Here is a 19,205-nt window from a genome sequence, read left to right as displayed (position 1 = left end):
TTTGATCCTGGAGAGAACAAAGTGACATCTGTGTAAGGTGGCTCCTCAGCACTAAAGGAAGGTCCCAGCCTTGTACAGCAATTGATCAAGGGTCATGGGCACTGACTTTGGATTGCTGTTCCTTAGATTACTGGTTTTCAGTTGCAGTCTTGTGACTTACTGTAACCAAATGTAAGGCTATCATAATGCTGCAAGCAATATGATATTTATAAAGTACCAGATTTCCTGAAAGATAGTATAGCAAGTATCAATCTCAGTTATATAAGATATATCTATTTCTTTACATTAAAACAAAGCTAACTCTAGCCCCCCAGCCTGCCTAGCAGGGAGAACATTTGGTCTCTGCCCTCCCTTTAGTTCTAAACCCAGGGTCAAACCAGAAGCTGGAGTTTGTATCTGTAAGGCCCCTCACCTCTTATATCACCAGGGAGCCTCCATTATCTCCAATCATTGGCTCCCTAAGGGTCCTGTGATTTTGCTGCTGTCATCTGCCCTCCCCGGGGGTCCTGCCAACCCTGCAGGTACTGCCAGGCGGTGGGCAGCCACAGACCTGCAACCTCTGCCCAGCCTAGGCTCTCCCTTCTCTGCCTCACTGCTTCTTCCCCTGTCTCTTTACCCTCTAAGGAGTGGGCCGAAGTCTCTGGAAGGAGCTCTGGCTTTGTGACTATACAACCAGGAAGGCATTTATGCTGTTACCAAGCCTCAGTTTTTTTCTCTGTGGTTTAAACACCTTAAAAGATGGCAAATACAAGTTTACCTTGCTATCTTTGTATAATGCAGAAGGTAAAATTACAGGAAGAAAACCTCAAATGAGTAAATGAGTATGTTATGCTGCCTCTGTCCGTTAGGATTAGGTTTGTTTGCATATATAGAAAATGCAGATGATGGCCTGGTGCAGTGGCTCACACCTGTAATCCCAGCACTTTGGGAGACTGAGGCGGGCAGATCACCTGAGGAGTTCAAGACCAGCTGACCAACATGGAGAAACCCCGTCTGTACTAAAAATACAAAATTAGCCAGGCATGGTGGCACATGCCTGTAGTCCCAGCTACTCGGGAGGCTGAGGCAAGAGAATCTCTTGAACCCAGGAGGCAGAGGTTGTGGTGAGTTGAGATTGCGCCACTGCACTCCAGCCTGGGCAATAAGAGTGAAACTCTGTCTCACAAAAAAAAAAAAAAAAAAAAAGGCAGATATTACTACAAAAGGAAACAGATTCATTTCCTTTCCCCTAAATTGAGTCTGAGGTCTGATCTCCAGAGCTCCACGATGATCAGGGACCCAGGTGCTCCTGTCTTTCTGCTCTACTCTTGTTAATAGGTGACTGTCATCCTCAGGTTTCCTCATGAGACCGAGACAGCTGGTGCTGGCAGAGCTGCTGGCTTCTCATCCATAGTCTGAGCAGGAAGGAAGGGGGCAAGGCTAGCAAAGGAGCCACCTGAGAGCTAAATACAGCTGCTTTCAGGAGCTGCCTGGAAGAGCCACACAACAACCCCAAGTTCACTGACCCCTCCTAGGAGACAGGGCACATTGCAAGCCCAAGTAAAGTCATGATTCTATTACCAAGTAAGAAGAAAATGGTTTTGTATAGTAATAAGCAGTTTCTAATACAGCACCATATTTTGATTTAAAAACCAACTATGGATTCAGAGTTATCCTTATTGTAATGTCATTGGTGACTTCCATTCTTGAATGTTGTCTCAGACAGAAAGGGGGAGAATGAAACCAAAGTTCAGAAAGTTTATATAGACATAAATATGAGCTCTAACTTAAGAAATTTTTTTTAGTTTTATTTATTTATTTATTTTTGAGACAGAGTCTCACTCTGTCACCCAAGCTGGAGTGCAGTGGTGCGATATCGGCTCACTGCAAGCTCCGCCTCCCGGGTTCACGCCATTCTCCTGAGTCAACCTCCTGAGTAGCTGGGACTACAGGCGCCTGCCACCACGCCCGGCTAATTTTTTGTATTTTTAGTAGAGACAGAGTTTCACTGTGTTAGCCAGGATGGTCTCGATCTCCTGACCTCGTGATCCGCCCTCCTCTGCCTCCCAACTTCAGGAATTTTACATAGGCACACATGTATACATATCTGGGCTCTAGCCATTTCTCGCCAAATAGCTGTGACCATGGGCAAGTTACTGAGCCTCTCCCTGCCTCACATTGCCTGCCTGTAATGTAAGTATGATAAACAGCAGTACTTACTTTATCTATTCTGCAGATTAAATGCAGTAGTACGTGCAGGTGAGGATTCCTCCAAAATCTACTGTAGTGTGAGTGGGTGAACCAACAGAAAGATTCCATTCAGAGTGGGCCATCTAAAATCTAAATCAGTGATGTTGCAGGAAGAACCCTGGAGTGGGGTGAATTGATTCTGAGTGTTACTGTAGGAGCCCATGCGTGGGAAGGGGTGGAATAGAAGGAATGATGGATGGCATGGTTGTCAAGACTCTAAAAGGACCTGGCATTGGATGAGTTGGCCATCTAGAGGCTGAAGTCGTGCAGGATAATGGCAGGAAGGGCAGGAGGCATTGGGGTGAAGAGGAGGCCACAGACTGCATGCCAGGGTGGTCAGTGAATGTGACTGTGTCTGGCATATCACGGAGGAGAGTTTCAAGGACGGGTGGAAGATCTGGCCAGATGATAGGAGCCTCAAAGGCTGAGAGTTTGCTTGCTTGTTTTAGTAAATGGGGGAAGAGAAGTATTCTAGAAGCAGGGATGGAGAATAAGTAGTGTAACAAACTCCTCTATCAACACCTGGCATTGTGGACTATAAAACTTAGAGAATGCAACAATATAAAAACCACACAAAATCTCACTCCTGTAGTCTCAGCACTTTGGGAGGCCAAGGTGGGAGGACATAGTGGGCAACATAGTAAGACCTCGTCTCTACAAAAAAAGACAACACAAAATAACTAATCATACCACCTAGAAGCTGGCTCTGGAATATCGTGGCATCTTTCTTTGCGGTCATTTTTCATCATATGAATGTGCTTATTTACATGTATCTGCATAATAGCTAATCTAACATGGAACTTCCTGTGTGCCCTGTATTATCTAAGGGTTTTACAGATATTAACTCATTTAATACTCATAACAACCCCATAAAGTAGATGATATTATTATCCTCATTTTACAGATGAGAAAACTGAGACACAGGTTAAGTAATAAGTCATCCAAGGTATGTACATAGCTAGGAAGCAGTGATATCAGGATATGAGCCTGGCTCCAGACAGCACACTCATTACATTGCACAGTATCAGGATGAGGGGAATGAATGTCATATGTGTAATTTTGTAACTTACTTTCTACTTAATATTTTGTTGCCATGTTCCTTGTGTCTTTAAGTATTCTTTGCAAATATGACTTAGGATGCCTCTATAATACCCATTCCTGCTAACTTACCACAATGTACTCAATTTCTCCTTTTGGTGGATCTTTAAGCTGTTCTTCACATGCTTCTCTTAGAGGATTTTCAATTATTCAAGAGATGCTGTTCAAGAACACAAAAACCTCTGGAGTTGATTAGCTCTAGAAAAAAAAAAAAACATGGTGGCTGAAAAACTGTAGCCCAGCAAATGTATGAGTTTTTCAAGTCCTGACAGACTTAAAAATACCAGTGGATACCTGGCGTCTCATTGGCTCCTGGAACCTACACTGAAGAAACAGCAACTCAGGCAGAGATTTACAGCACACCAGCAGATGACACTTATTTATTTATTTACTTATGAGACAGTCTTGCTCTGTCACCCAAACTGGTGTGCAGTGGCACGATCTGGCTCACTGCAACCTACATCTCCTGGGTTCAAATGATTCTCCTGCCTCAGCCTCCTGAGTAGCTGGGATTGCAGGCATCCACCACCACGCCTGGCTAATTTTTGTATTTTTAGTGGAGACGTGGTTTCACCGTGTTGGCCAGGCTGGTCTTGAACTCCTGACATCAGGTAATCCACTTGCCTTGGCCTCCTAAAGTGCTGGGATTACAGGCATGAACCACTGCACCCGGCCTATATAGCCATTTACAATGATGTTTTCCAGTAATATTTAATGATATGGAAAATTATCATAATGTAATTTTAAAAAGAAGGATTTAAAATTCACATTAAAATATTAATACTACTTATCTCAGCCTGGTGTTATTACAGATTATTTTCTTCTTTGGGCCTTTTTCCAAATCTCTAAAAGAATTTCTTGCAACCTCTATCAGAAGATAAAGCAGTATTGTTATGTAAAAATTAGAGCCCTAGAGTTAAACAAATCTCTGACTAAACAAAGTTGTGTAATCTTATCACGAAGGTTTAGAAAGCTCATAATACCCAGCGTTGCTGAGAGTGGGTGTAAGAGTGCTCTTGTGCACAGTGGGTAGGTGGGAACATTGGTATAAATCTTTTTGGAAAATAGTTTGGATGTATCTATTAAACTTAATATACTTATTCTGCTTTTAGTACACTTGCAGAAGTACTAACATTCATTTCATTGTTTCAGTTTTTTTCATAATTGAAGCAACGTAAATGTCCACCAATAGAGCATTAAGATCAAATAAACCACAATGTAACTATGCAATGGTATATGCACAGTCATTAAAAAAGAAGGAAACAGATCCAGAAGTGTCAATATCAAGACACATCTATCACATATTTTTAGAAAACATCAAGTTACAGTTCGACATATGTAGTGTGATCTCGCTTTGTGGTATTTTCATACACACAAGGAAGTCAGTCTTTCTGGTAGAGGTATCATTGGGCCTTGGAAGAAGCGAGGACTACTGTTCTTATTGTTTATACTCTTCAGTACTATTAAATGTTCTAAATTAATGTTTATCCAAAGAAGAAGTACCAAATTCTCTTAGACACAGAAGAAATTTTTAGGGGTCTCTTGTGCTAATCTTGTATCTAATATTTCACTGGTAAGCAGTCAAGTAGGTGACCCATCCTCCTGTTTCCACAGTCAAGCACATCTTAATTATAGAGGGAGAGAATTAACTTTAGTTACCGAACACTGGGCAATGCAAAGAGTGAGAATACGTTAAAAGTCATAGTTCCTATAGTTTGTTACTGTAGATTGGATAACACATCAGTGAGGCCAATCAGAGGGAAGAATGGAAAATAGAGTATCTATTAGAGAGATACTGGATATGGCAGAATCTTTTCATGACATTCAAAGCAAGTAGAGCATGGCTAGTGCAAAAACCTGATGTGTGGGCCCAAAAGACCTTTGCCGATTTTGAGCCGTGTAACTTTGGGCAAACTACTGTCTCTGGGACACTTTCCTTACTGGTAAACAATTGGGCAGGATTAGAAAATGATCTATGAGGAGGGATTGGTTCTAGGCAATAGAAAGTATTTAATGAATTATTCTTATCATGTTTCCATTATTATCAATATCACCAGTAAACTATATCTGACATAGCAAGAAAATGTCTGTTTAAGTTGACAAAATAGGCCTTATTTTGTTTTATTTACAAATTTGCCACCTCTTTGTAATTTAAGAAATTAATCTGCATGCGGATGTAGGCTGGTACCAACAGATTATGTCTCCACCGGCAGTACCTGCCAGGGCTTTGTCACTTCTCTGCTGATTTTAGTCTCCATGCCAACACTCACATTAGCGGCCTTTTTCACTTTCAGCATCTGAGCAAGTGCTCAGTTTTCCAAAACATCCCGAGGTAAACATTTCAACATTTTGAAAGAAATTATTACTGATGTCTAAAATGAAAGTCATTTACAGATTCATTTTTTTCTTGTTGATAGACTCAATTGTACCTTTCATCTATGATCCAAGATAGTTAAACATCCAACCCTGAATGCTACTTTCTGTTTTACCATGGAAGGAGACTGGTCTTGTGCCCTATGTCTCTTCCAGATAATTGAAATCAGCCCCACTAGCACCTTGAGAGTGCCGGGGGTTCCCACGGACCATCGGGGCTGAGATACACTGCTCATGTGCTAACCAAAGATATAGTTTTCAGCTCTCACTTGCAGTCTGATCTTCATTTTAAAATGCACCTCAGCCTTGCCAGGCACGGTGGCTCACACCTGTAATCCCAGCACTTTGGGAGGCTGAGGCGGGCAGATCACCTGAGGTCAGGAGTTCTAGACCAGCCTGACCAACATGGAGAAACCCCGTCTCTACTAAAAATACAAAATTAGCCTGGCGTGGTGGCGGGTGCCTGTAATTCCAGCTACTTGGGAGGCTGAGGCAGGAGAATCACTTGAACCCAGGAGGTGAAGGTTGCAGTGAGCCAAGATTGTGCCATTGCACTGCATCCTGCGAAACAAGAGCAAGACTCCATCTCAAATAAATAAATCAATTAAATAAATAAAAACATAGTAATAATAAAATGCACCTCAGCCCATGATCACAAAGTGCTCTTGGTAGACAACGTCTTGAGGCAACTTCAAATTTTCTACAGTTTTGAATTTCCCCCGCCTTCTTTTATAAGGCAGAGGTAACGCCCAACCTTTGTCTAAGGTGGTTTTATGGGAATAATATATATGCTTACTCCCACCAAAAAATGTTTATACTGCCCTCAAATATGGCAAATTCTTGAATTATTTTCAACTTTGAAAGCTTTCTCTGGTCCACATCTTCTTACTTACCTATTTATTAAAATTCACAGGGATGGCCGGGCATGGTGGCTCACACCTGTAATCCCAGCACTTTGGGAGGCTGAGACAGGCGGGTCACGAGGACTATAAGATCAGCCTGGCCAACATGGTGAAACCCTGTCTTTACTAAAAATACAAAAATTAGCTGGGCATGGTGACGCACACCTGTGATTCCAGCTACTTGAGAGGCTGAGGCAGGAGAATTGCTTGAACCCGGGAGGCAGGGGTTGCAGTGAGCCAAGATCACACTACTGTACTCCAGCCTGTGTGACAGAACAAGACTCTGTCTCAGGAAAAAAAAAAATTCATAGGGACGACAACACTGGATAAACATTCTGGTTGAAAATTTGTATCTCTCATTTCTTTGTTAATTCTAGAAAATTCTTACATTACATATGAGCCATATTTTTGATTAAAGAATAATTTTAGACCTGATGTGCAGAGTATATGGACATGTGTAATTTGCATGCACAAATGTAGAGATGGACTGCTTCCCCCACATCGCTAAATTCAGCCTCCGAGTATTTGCAGGAACAAATGAAACATTCATTGAAAATCTCTTAAGGTGCTCTGAGAGGAATGGCTCGGTGTGTTTTGTTCCACACTTGTCTGGGCTGATAATGCCTGTGGGGCTTTGGAGGGTAAGAGGAGATGACAGTGTAAGGACACAGATGTGCAGTTGTCTCTGGGCTGCAGAGCTGTGAGCTGACCACCAGGCTCCAGATAGTGAGGAACCCTGAGGGCCTGGAAATGGCTGTCTGCAGATGGCCTTAGGACCAGTGTACTAGCAGATGCAGAGAAGCCGACTTCCGTAATTTTGTCACCCCAAGCTCCCTGTGAAAGTTTGAGCCAAGATACCAACAACTCTGACTGAATGAACCCATCTTAGGAGCATGAGATGTAGTTGTTTGTTTTTTCAGTTTATTTATATAAAGCTCAAAGGGATCTTCAAAATGAAAACTTTAGTAAGTATAAAATATCTTTTAAAAAAAAAGATAGTGGGGAAAATGTCAATAGCTATTATTTAATGGTTTTTTTAAAACCTCTTTATTTCCTCATTTATTTTTTAACGGTTTTATTGTGAGATAACTCACATACCATACAGTTTACCCACTTAAAGGGCACATTTAACATGGGTTTTTTTGTTTTTGTTTTTGTTTTTTTGTTTTTTGGGAGTTTTTTTGAAGCAGAGTCTCATTCTGTTGTCCAGGCTGGAGTGCAGTGGTGCGATCTCTGCTAACTGCAGCCTCTGCCTCCTGGGTTCCAGCAATTCTCTTTCCTCAGCCTCCCAAGTAGCTGGGACTACAGGCACACACCACCACGCTGGGCTAATTTTTGTATTTTTAGTAGAGATGGGATTTCACCCTCTTGGGCACGATGGTCTCGAACTCCCGGATTCAAGTGATCCACCTGCCTTAGCCTCCCAAAGTGCTCTGGGATTACAGGTGTGAGCCACTGCGCCTCGCCTAACGTGTTTTGATGTATTACGTTATTATTTGTTTTCATCATGGTAATAATATATGTAACAAAATTTGCTATTTTAATAAACTTTAAGTATACAATTCAGTGGTACTAATTATATTCACAGTGTTGTGCAAGTATTTCCAGAGCTTTTTTAACATTCCAAATAGAAGGTACTCTGCCCCCGGTCCCTGGTCCCTGGTAACCTCCAATCTATTTTCTATTTCTTCAAATCTATTCTAGGTACTTCATAGAGTGCACCGTATATATTTGTGCCTGACACTTAGCGTAATGTTTTCAAGGCGCCTCTATGTTGTGGCATATATCAGAACGCCATTCCTTTTCATGGCTGAGTAATGCCCATTTGATGTATATGCCACATTTTGCTTATCCATTCATCTGTGGATGGGCACTTCAGTTGTTTCCACCTTTTGGCTATTGCGAGTAATGCTGCAGTGAACACTGATGTACAAGCATCTGTTCAAATCCCTGCTTTCAGTCCTTGTGGTTATATGGGAGTAGAATTGCTGGGTCATATAGTGATTCTGTGTTTAGCTTTCTGAGGAACATTATTCCTTTTGAAAAGTTGTATTTACAAGTAACTTTTCTAAACATCTTACATGCATTATTGCATCTAATTCTCATGCTGGCATGTCCATTAATTCTTATTCATTCAGCAAATGTTTTTAAGGGTCTGCTATGTACCAAACACTGTTCTAGGCACTGGGGATTCTATAGTGAACAAAATGAATAAAGTATCACCTTCTTATTGATTTTATAGTAGTGATGGCAGATGATAAACAAGTATATATTAACATAAAGCTGGGTAGAATAAATGCCATTGAGGCCATTTTCTAAAAGCCAGATAAGGAAGCGGCATATTGGTGGGCAGGAGTGGATTTGCTATTTAATAATGGAATTAAAAGGGAAGGTGTCTCTGTCACTTGAGGAGAGACTTGGCAGAATTGAGGGAGTGCAGCATCCAGAGATCCTGGGATCAGTCTAGGGAGTGGCAAAAACAAATGCAAAGGCCCTGCGGCAGGTCCAGGCCTGGTGTGGCTAAGGGACAGCAGGCAGTCAGAGTGGCTGCGGGGAGTGAGAGGGAGAGAATAGGGTGAGGTTAGAGTTTTATTATATTGTGATGGGGAGCCACCGGAGGGCTCAAGCTAGGGATAAAATGCAGTCAGTTCTTCTCCCTGTTATAGGAAAAGAAGGTGAGACTCAGAGGGTTTACATGATTTTATCAAAGTTGTACCTGCTAAGTAAGAGATCAGGATCCAGGCCCAGGCAGATCCACTCCTGAGCTCACGCTCTTTGCCACCAGGCTGGCATGTGTATCGGGCCCTAAGGGTATTCCTAGCTAGCTGTCAGTGCTATACATAAATGTCCTATATGATGCAGTACCTATCACAATGGGTTTGCAGCTCTCTGGAAGCCAGCCTTGCCAGGCACACTGTTCACAGCCCCAAAAGTCCCTTCATTTTCTCCCTTAGGCATGATGCACTCTCCTGGCTTTGACGGGAATAGCAGCCTCAGCTTCCAGATGCTGATGAACGCAGACAGCCTCTACACAGCTGCACACTGCGCCCTGCTCCTCAATCTGAAGCTCTCCCATGGTGACTACTACAGGAAGCGGCCGACCCTGGCACCAGGCGTGATGGTGAGTGTGCCATCCCTCGTTGGACTGGCAGAGGGCAGGCTGTGGCCTACTGGTGTACAGTCGAGTGTCAGTGCCCTGAGTGGGATGGCACAGCGTGTTTTGTTCCACACTGCTCTAGATTGGTAATGCCAGTGGGACTTTGGGGGGTGGAAGGAGATGACATATATATATAAGGGCACAGATATACAGTTGCCCAGCACAGTGATCACAGAGCTGCCCACTGGGCTCCAGTGAAGAGTGTATGGACGTGAGGCCCTGGAAATGGCTGCCCAGGGATAACCCATTAGTTTCATCCCGTGCCATTATTAAACACATGGATAAAACCTGTTCAAAACCACATCATTGATGTGTTAAGGGAGATCAGAAGATATACAGGAAATTTGCTGAAAATGAGTCGTGTTTTTCTTTGTTTTGAGACAGAGTCCCGCTTTGTCGTCCAGGCTAGAGTGCAGTGGTGTGATCATGGCATGGCTCACTGCAGCCTCAAACTCCTGGGCTCAAGCAATCCTCCCACCTCAACTCCCAAGTAGCTGGGAGTACAGGTGTGCGCCACCATGCCTGACTAATTTTTTTTGTTATTTTTTGTAAAGACAGGGTCTTGCTATGTTGCCCAGGCCGGCCTTGAACTCCTGGGCTCAAGCAATCCTCCCAACTTGCCCTCCCAAAATGTTGGTGTTACAGGCATGAGCCACCATGCCTGGCTGAAGGTGTGCACTTAGAAAAACTCTTCACCGTATTCCAACATGTTCCCAGACCGACTGTTGACCCAGAACGAAGCTCACTGGCTGTTGCTCATAAGCACCTCCTGTAAGGGGTGCAATGAGAATGTTGATTGTCCTGTGGTTAGCTCCTGTGATGGAGCAAGCCACTCCATGGTGTACCCTATTATCAGTTCCTGAGCCTAAATCCATGGATCTACATGAAGGAAATCAACAACCATTTGTTTGCTTGATAAATTGTAAATTCCCAAAGGTAAGTGGTTACTTCATGAGCATAAGTGAAGTATCTCTGGAAATGTGCACGTTCCTGCAGGAACAGGAACGCGTTCCATCTCTGCTGCTGTTGGTGCTCTTAGAAAAGGAAGCTCTGTTACTCTATTAAAGACATCTGTGCAGTTGCAAACCTTTCCACACATCCAAGAGTAAGAATGAAAAGTGCAGTCTCTGTAATGCTTCTGCAAGGTATCTGTCAAAAGGTGTCATCAGTGAAGGAGACCGCAGCACATTTGGGAATTCTCCATCTCTGCTTCTCCCCGCTTGCCGCCCCCTTACCCAATACACAAGCCTTGGTTTAGTTCAGGGCTCTGTTGTGAAGAGGCAGCAGAGGCACTTAGGAGCCTGTTAGTGAGCGGGGTGTTATGTGGTCACCTTCTCATGCAATCTCTCTGTAGAAGGACTTCATGAAGCAGGTGCAGACCAGCGGCGTGCTGATGGTCTTCTCCCAGGCCTGGATTGAGGAGCTCTACCATCAGGTGCTCGACAGGAACATGCTTGGAGAGGCCGGCTATTGGGGCAGCCCGGAAGATAACAGCCTTCCCCTCATCACAATGCTGACTGGTCAGTGGTTCGTTGCAAGACCTTGGGGCACACGGTAGGGTGGGATGGCTCATGCTTTAAAGCCTCTTTCAGAGAAGTGTTGGTGCTTGGAGCAGACTTTGAAACAGCACCCACAAAGCTCCCTGGCATTGGTGACAGTTCCAGGGAAGTGTCATGAGTTCACTTCACAGGTGTTTTCTGTACCTTTTCCATGTGGGAGTCTGTAGGGCTCACTGTGCCCCATTAGATGAGGACTAACTTAGCACCTTTGTCTGTTGGTGTAAAACTGTAGGCCGTATCTGTAGGATGTGTAGGCCCAGGATTATTCCTGGAAGTTCTCACATGCTAATAGTCACCCATATCATTTCATTCAGTGCTCTTGGGATTTACCAATAAATGTAAAATGACTGATTTCAAAGTTGGCTTCCTGGCCAAGCGCCGTGACTCATGCCTGTAATCCTAGCACTTTGGGAGGCCGAGGTGGGCAGATCACCTGAGGTCAGGAGTTTGAGACCAGACTGGCCAACATGGCAAAACCCTGTCTCTACTAAAAATACAAAAATTAGCTGGGTGTGGTGGCAAGTGCCTGTAATCCTAGCTACTTGGGTGGCTAAGGCAGAAGAATCACTTGAACCCGGGAGGCAGAGGTTGCAGTGAACCGAGATCACACTACTGTACTCCAGCCTGGGCAACAGGAGTAAGACCCTGTCTCAAAACAAAAAAAGTTGGTTTCCTTCTGTTTTCTATCTATATCAGAGGCCCTCCCTTCCCTTCCCAACTGTACCAGAATTAAGAATAATGCCAAATACTTACCAGCATCTTTGTCTTCAGTGTCCAGAGCTTTTTTTTTTTTTTAAAGAAAATATTTATTCAGAAATGGACGTTGCAATGGGAATATGCCCGCCATAATAAACTACATGCTTATACAGGGAGATAAAGGATGGCAAAGGTGTTTAAAGGAAAAATGAGGAGGATTTCATCATTGTTTTGAGATAATGATCCTTAAGTAAAGGATCAGTAACAGGGGCGGTGCCAGTTTAACTTGGACAGGCAAGCAGATGCTGGGCAGATGTCCTCACAGGAGTATTATTTTGTGTAAGGTTGCAATGGCTTGTGAGTTGCAATGGCTTGTGAGCAAGCTGGTGCTTGCAGAGTCTCATGTGATAGTTCTCTCTATATATATATAATTTCAACTATTACTTTAGACTAAAGGGGTACATGTGCAGGTTTGTTACCTGGGCATATTGCATGATGCTGAGGTTTGGGGTCAACTGATCCCATCACCTGGGTACTGAGTATAGTAGCCAACAGTTTTCAACTCTTTCCCCTCCCTCCCTCTCCTGCCTTGCAGTCCCCAGTGTCTATTGTTAATGTCTTGATGTCCATGAGTACCCAGTGTTTAGTTCCCACTTATAAGTGAGAACATATGGCGTTTGGTTTTCTGTTCCTCCATTAACTCGCTTGGCATAATGGCCTTCAGGTGTGTCCATGTTGCAACAAAGGACATGATTTTGTTCTTTTTTATGGTTATGTAGTGTTCCATGGTGTATATGGACCACAATAACTTTTAAAATCCTATTTGACAATTAGAAATTTCACGAGAGTGTAGAGAGCAGTATGCCATATTGTTGTGGGGCAATGTTTTTTGGCAAAAGCAGCTTTTCATGGCTTCTTGTGGCTCGGCCATAATGCCAAAGATGTGCAAAAGTTTAGTCGGGTCATCGCTTGCCTTAGTAAGTTAGAGCTCCAGGCTTGTCCTGGATTGTCTCTGAGTCCCAAAACTGGGTTTTTTGTTTGGTTGGTTGGTTGGTTGGTTTGGTTTTTTTGTTTTGTTTTGTTTTTTTGAGACAGAGTCTAGCTCTGTTGCCCAGGCTGGAGTACAGTGGCATGATCTCAGCTCACTGAAACCTCCACCTCCCAGGTTCGAACAATTCTCCTGCCTCAGCCTCCCGAGTAGCTGGGATTACAGGTGCCCACCACCACGCCCAGCTAATTTCTGTATTTTGAGTAGAGACAGGGGTTCACCATGTTGGTCAGGCTGGCCTTGAACTCCTGACCTCAAGTGATCTGCCTGCGTTGGCCTCTCAAAGTGCTGGGATTACAGGTGTGAGCCACTGCACCCACCCTCCCCACACTGGTTTCTGATGCAGTTATCCTCTCCTGCCTCCAGCAGAAGGAGGTGCAGAGCATGGCCCTGACCTCTCTGGAGTATCTGTATCCTCACACAGCTCGGCATGGCTCTGTGCCCGGCAGGAACAGCACAGGACTGGGCAGAACAGTCCAGCTGGGGCACAGAATCTGTTGTCCAAAGGGCATGTTATTTTGCCTATGGTTGGCACTGGGGGCTCTTACAAGGTGTCAGAATAAACTACTGGCAGGTGGAACCCAGCCATGTAGAATTTGGGGTGAGGCACTATTTAGGAATCAGGCAGAAGGTCAGAACATACAGTGAGGTCTGTCCACGGGTGGCAGAGTCCTCGTCATTGATTGGCATTTGCAGTCTTGCTTCAAGAACTAGGATGGAACCAGGGGAAGTAAGATTGGGTCTCGAACCTTGCGGATCAGGATCACTGGAGAGGTGATCAATTTGTGTTTTGTTAATCATGATAGCATTTACATCCATTTGAAAAATAAGCATTCAGGCCAAGCACAGTGGCTCACGCCGATAATCCTAGAACTTTGGGAGGCCGAGGCAAGTGGATCATTTGAGGTCAGAAGTTCAAGACCAGCCTGGCCAACATGGTGAAACCCCATCTCTACAAAAAAAAAAAAAAATTAGCCGAGCATGGTGGCAAGTGCTTGCAGTCCCAGCTACCTGGGAGGCTGAGGTGGGAGAATCCCTTGAACCTGGTAGCCCGAGGTTGTAGTGAGCTGAGATCGCATCACTGCACTTCAGCCTGAGTGACAGAGCGAGACTCTGTCTAAAAAAAAAAGAAAAAAGAAGAAACAGAAAAAAAGAAAAGAGAAGTAATCATTCAAATGTATGAGAGCCATTTATTTAGTTTACCTATAAGCAATGCTTGATTTCTATCTGTTTTTACAAACTCCTTTCAGTAGGGATGGAAGGTACTGCCCAGAGCTTGTAAGTCTGAGAATTTGGGTGAAGATCCTAAACATTCCAGCTTTGATTTGCAAATACCATAGTTTCTGCCAAAAGTAATCTCTGTGACTCTCTTGCCCAGGCCTTAATAAAAGGAGTCATTCAGTAGATGTAAAATGAATAAGTAACAGACTATTCATAGTTCCCATATTCATCAATCATCACCGTTAATTAGCCATCGCTGTTATTAATGGAACAGTAAGCTCAATTGCTATGTCCATAGGAAAGTTATTTAACTTTAAAGATGAAAAGGACTTTTCATAAGAATTCAACAAAATAAGGGTCTATGATTCTTTATGATTGTAAATTCCAGGTATGAACTGACAAATGAATCAGAGCAACAGTTAGCCTAGAGTTTGGAGACTTCTGTCTGATCTTTTCGTTATGTGTGAGGAGAAGCAATGCCAGCAATCTGATGATGAACCCTGTACTAACTGTGGCCGTTCCTGGTGTCACGTCAGAGTATTGTATAGAACTGTGGAATTTTAGCGCAGAAATAAACTTTGCATTACTTGAATTCATCAGACCTTTACCTAGCACATAGGAAACATCCATTATACTTTGATAAATGAAAATTTCTGGCAAATATCATTAGGTCATTTGACCAGACATCAAATTAATTTCAGAGGAACCAGTCTGTTTCCACCTTAGCAGCCATATAAATTTCGTCCCTGTTTTGGTCCTGATAGTTGCCGAGAAGTCTCCAGGCTTTTTGTAATTTCTATAAGCATCAAAGATACAGTAGAACACCATGCAAAGAAGTCTTATTCTCTTGGGGTGAGGGTGAAGTCCTAAACTCAGGGAATAAATACTAATAATTACAGGCAGTGGCTCACGCCTATAATCCCAGCACTTTGGAAGGCAGAGGCGGGAGAATGACTTAAGGTCAGGAGTTAGAGGCCAGCTTGACCATCGTGGTGAAACCCCGTCTCTATTAAAAATACAAAAATTAGCTGGGTGTGGTGGCACACACCTGTAATCCCACCTATTCATGAGATTGCATCTCAGAGGCATGAGAATTGCTTGAACCCAGGAGGTGGAAGTTACAGTGAGCTGAGATTGCACCACTGTACTCCAGCCTGAGTGACAGAGTGAGACTCTGTCTCAAAAAAAAACAAAAACAAACAAAAAACCCACAACTACCCTCCTTTCCCATCCCCTCCCTGTGTTGCATTCAGCTATATTAGTTGCATCCAAGTATGTATATTTCAACTCCATAGTCACTTTTCCAATGGTTACTTCTTTTATACTGAGGAACTTGGGGCCTTGGCGGGCCTGGCCCAGGGCTACAAGGCTACTTAATTCAGAGCCAAGACTAAAGCTCAGCCTTCTCGACCCCACTCCAGTCCTTTCCTCGCCATAATGTTAAAGAGTTTTTTGTTGAGCTAATTCTGTAGAAGAGAATTTGTTTCAACAAAACCTTAAACAGGATAACTGAGGATCTAGTATGGAGCTGGAATGGTGTAGAGAGGCCTGGATGGGAGTCAGAAGACATGAATACTAATTATTTCCACCATCAGCCTGATGGCCTTGAACCATTTACCTACTTTAAACATGATCATGCATCCTTTAGCGAGGACAGGAACATGTTCTGAGAAATGCACTGTTAGGCAATTTTGTCACTATGTGACCATCATAGAGTGTACTTACACACCTAGGCTAGATGGTATAGTCTATTGCTTCAAAGCCACAAACTTGCGCCGCATCTATTGAATACTGTAAGCAGCTGTAAAAACATTGTAGTATGTATTTGTGTATCTAAACACAGAAAAGGTGCGATAAAAATATGCTATTATAATCTTAGGGGGCCACTGTCTTATATGCAGTTGGTGGTTGACGAAAATGTCATTTTGTGGTGCAGGACTCTGTTTCCTCCTCTGTGAAATAAAAATAATACTGACCTGCTTACCTAATTTGAGCTATTTCAATGATCAAGTCAAAAAATTTTATGTGAAAACACTTTGAAAATTATAAGGTATTATTTATTGTACTTTGCAATTTGACTATGTGATGATCTGACCAAAGAGGCTTATTCTCCTCTTAATTCATGTCAGGAAGCTCTGAAAGAAAAGTTCACATCTGGGTAACCTGTACCAGGTTTGGGAATGTATAATTCGGGCATAATCAATGATTCTGAATAAAAAGAGTATTTAAGATCAAAATATTCTAAATCAATAGATTTTCTAACAGATAAATAATTAATAGTTTACATCTGTTTTTAAATAAAGATAGGCAACAATGTAACAGAAGAATAAATACTCCAACATGAAATAAAACTAGACTGAGGGAATAAAACAAAATTTATGATAGTCTCATAAAAGGTTGCTACATGCTTGAAACATAAAAGATACAAGGAATATTTTTTAAAAATGAATATTGTTGTGGCCATTTCCTTGTTTTTGACTGGAGTATTTTATTTAGGGAAAACTTCACTCTTTTTCCTTGACAGATATTGATGGCTTAGAGAGTAGTGCCATTGGTGGCCAGCTGATGGCCTCAGCTGCTACAGAGTCTCCTTTTGCCCAGAGCAGGAGAATCGATGACTCCACAGTGGCAGGTAATGACTTGGATCTTGAGTTTATGAACACTGCATGTGTTACCAGCAATTACATTATTATGTGGTGACTTGAATCAAGATTTTGTCTTGGTTAGAAAAACTAATTGGACCGGGCGCGGTGACTTACACCTGTAATCCCAGCACTTTGGGAGCCAAGGCGGGTGGATCACGAGGTCAGGAGATCAAGACCATCCTGGCTAACACAGTGAAACCCTGTCTCTACTAAAAATGCAAAGTTAGCTGGGCATGGTGGCGGGCACCTGTAGTCCCAGCTTCTCAGGAGGCTGAGGCAGGAGAATGGCGTGAACCTGGGAGGCAGAGCTTGCAGATCACGAGGTCAGGAGATCAAGACCATCCTGGCTAACACAGTGAAACCCTGTCTCTACTAAAAATGCAAAGTTAGCTGGGCATGGTGGCAGGCACCTGTAGTCCCAGCTTCTCAGGAGGCTGAGGCAGGAGAATGGCGTGAACCTGGGAGGCAGAGCTTGCAGTGAGCCGAGATCACACCACTGCACTCCAGCCTGGGCGATAGAGCAAGAATCTGTCAAAAAAAAAAAAGAAAAAGTAATTGATGGAAGTCACTTAGCATCATTCAGCTGATAATGCAACATTTGTTTTTAAAAGAACAAAGTGAAACGTGATCCCATATAATCCATTAAGTTATATTTCCTTTTGTAGAATTGCATGCAACTCTGTACTGCTCATTTGATGGCAAGAGAACGCCATGTCATTCATTATCAGGTCGTTTTTGTCTCTAGAAAATGACTCACACTCCTCCATGTTCCAGGTGTGGCATTTGCTCGCTATATTCTGGTGGGCTGCTGGAAGAACTTGATCGATACTTTGTCAACCCCACTGACTGGTCGAATGGCAGGGAGCTCCAAAGGGCTGGCCTTCATTCTGGGAGCTGAAGGCATCAAAGAGCAGAACCAGAAGGAACGGGACGCCATCTGCATGAGCCTCGATGGGCTGCGGAAAGCCGCACGGCTGAGCTGCGCTCTAGGTACCAGCGGAAGTAGTGTTCCCTGGCTGTGGTCCTACAGAACTTACTGGGAATGACCTGGCAGGGTGGGGTGGGGGGACCTTTTAGAAGGCGTTCTGTTTGGTGAATGGTTAGAGGATATACTCAGTCAAGAAGTCATTGTCTGTCTCCTCCGAAGGGGTTGCTGCTAACTGCGCCTCGGCTCTTGCCCAGATGGCAGCTGCCTCCTGTGTCCAAGAAGAAAAAGAAGAGAGGGAGGCCCAAGAACCCAGTGATGCCATCACACAAGGTAACGACTGGAGAGCCAGAACCCACCTGATGCCTTGGGTGCAGTATGCACACACCTGCACAGGCTAACACACGCCAGCCAATACTCATGCCTGTTCCGTGTGCGGTGCCCAGTATGTATACACCACTGATCTGGAGATCCCATTGAGCCACAGGTGACCTACAGAAGAGATCTCTGGAGAATGAGAGACATACTGACCCCTGGTGGCAAGGAAAGTGCAGCAGGCCCAGGAGTCCCGCGGGCCCACCTGGCCTAACTGTTCATATCTGTCATCTAGTCACCGGCTTTGGCACTTCTCACAAGTGCACACTTGAAGAGCCTTCGGGTTATAGTGGGGAAGGCAGATTGGCCAGTTTTCTAAAGGGGAGAAAACAGATGGAGAAAATTAACGAGGGGAGGCTCAGGAAGAAGAGGCTCTCATCAGAGAAAAATCTGAGCTTTGTGAACTCGGGAAATGGCTGATTTTTAACCTGTTGAAACCAGTGAGTCAATGAAGCTGATGATTATCTGGATCTAAGGGAAGAGAATGACCATCCTGATAGCAACAGAAGATACAAGGCAGGCAGCAAACAAAAAGAAAAATGCAAGCGTGGTCCAAATTGTGTAACTACTATCAGATATGTACACAGTAGCAAGTTACTGAGTCAGTTGTACATTTTTAGCCGAAAAACACAGTTTAGGTCTGTGTTTCTCAGATTTGAATAAAATTTAGAGACCCATTTGAAAACAAAATAGTTCTCACAGATCCCCAGGGTTAACTTAAAATGGAGTCTCACAATTTTACTTCAGTATTTTACAACCATGAGCTACATAAAAATCCTTACATTCACAGTTCTTTAAAAAAAACCACAAAATCAAGACCACAATATTCTGATTAAATACAAATAACAAATAAGATTAAGGCTGGGCACAGTGGCTTACGCCTGTAATCCCAGTACTTTGAGAGGTCAAAGAAAGTGGATCACTTGAGCCCATGAGTTCAAGACCAGCCTGGGCAACATAGCAAAACCCTGTCTCTA

At 43.5% G+C, this 19,205-nt stretch overlaps 1 protein-coding gene across 1 annotated transcript in view; it reads left to right on the top strand.

Annotated features, from left to right (window-relative positions):
• The window catches only part of ARFGEF3 (ARFGEF family member 3), a 185,815-nt gene that overhangs the window by 109,986 nt on the left and 56,624 nt on the right, over window positions 1-19,205 (top strand). Inside the window, exons 13-17 of the mRNA XM_011962073.1 lie at window positions 9,557-9,723; window positions 11,114-11,279; window positions 16,808-16,915; window positions 17,703-17,918; window positions 18,076-18,186. Coding sequence (XP_011817463.1) covers window positions 9,557-9,723; window positions 11,114-11,279; window positions 16,808-16,915; window positions 17,703-17,918; window positions 18,076-18,186 — 768 coding nt within the window. The remainder of the gene's footprint in view (window positions 1-9,556; window positions 9,724-11,113; window positions 11,280-16,807; window positions 16,916-17,702; window positions 17,919-18,075; window positions 18,187-19,205) is intronic.

The sequence above is a fragment of the Colobus angolensis genome, unplaced genomic scaffold (genome assembly GCF_000951035.1).
Source record: "Colobus angolensis palliatus isolate OR3802 unplaced genomic scaffold, Cang.pa_1.0 Scaffold58, whole genome shotgun sequence".
Lineage (NCBI taxonomy): Eukaryota > Metazoa > Chordata > Mammalia > Primates > Cercopithecidae > Colobus > Colobus angolensis.
The sequence above is the reverse complement of the archived record's forward strand: the minus strand, read 5'-3'. Positions and strand labels throughout refer to the sequence as shown.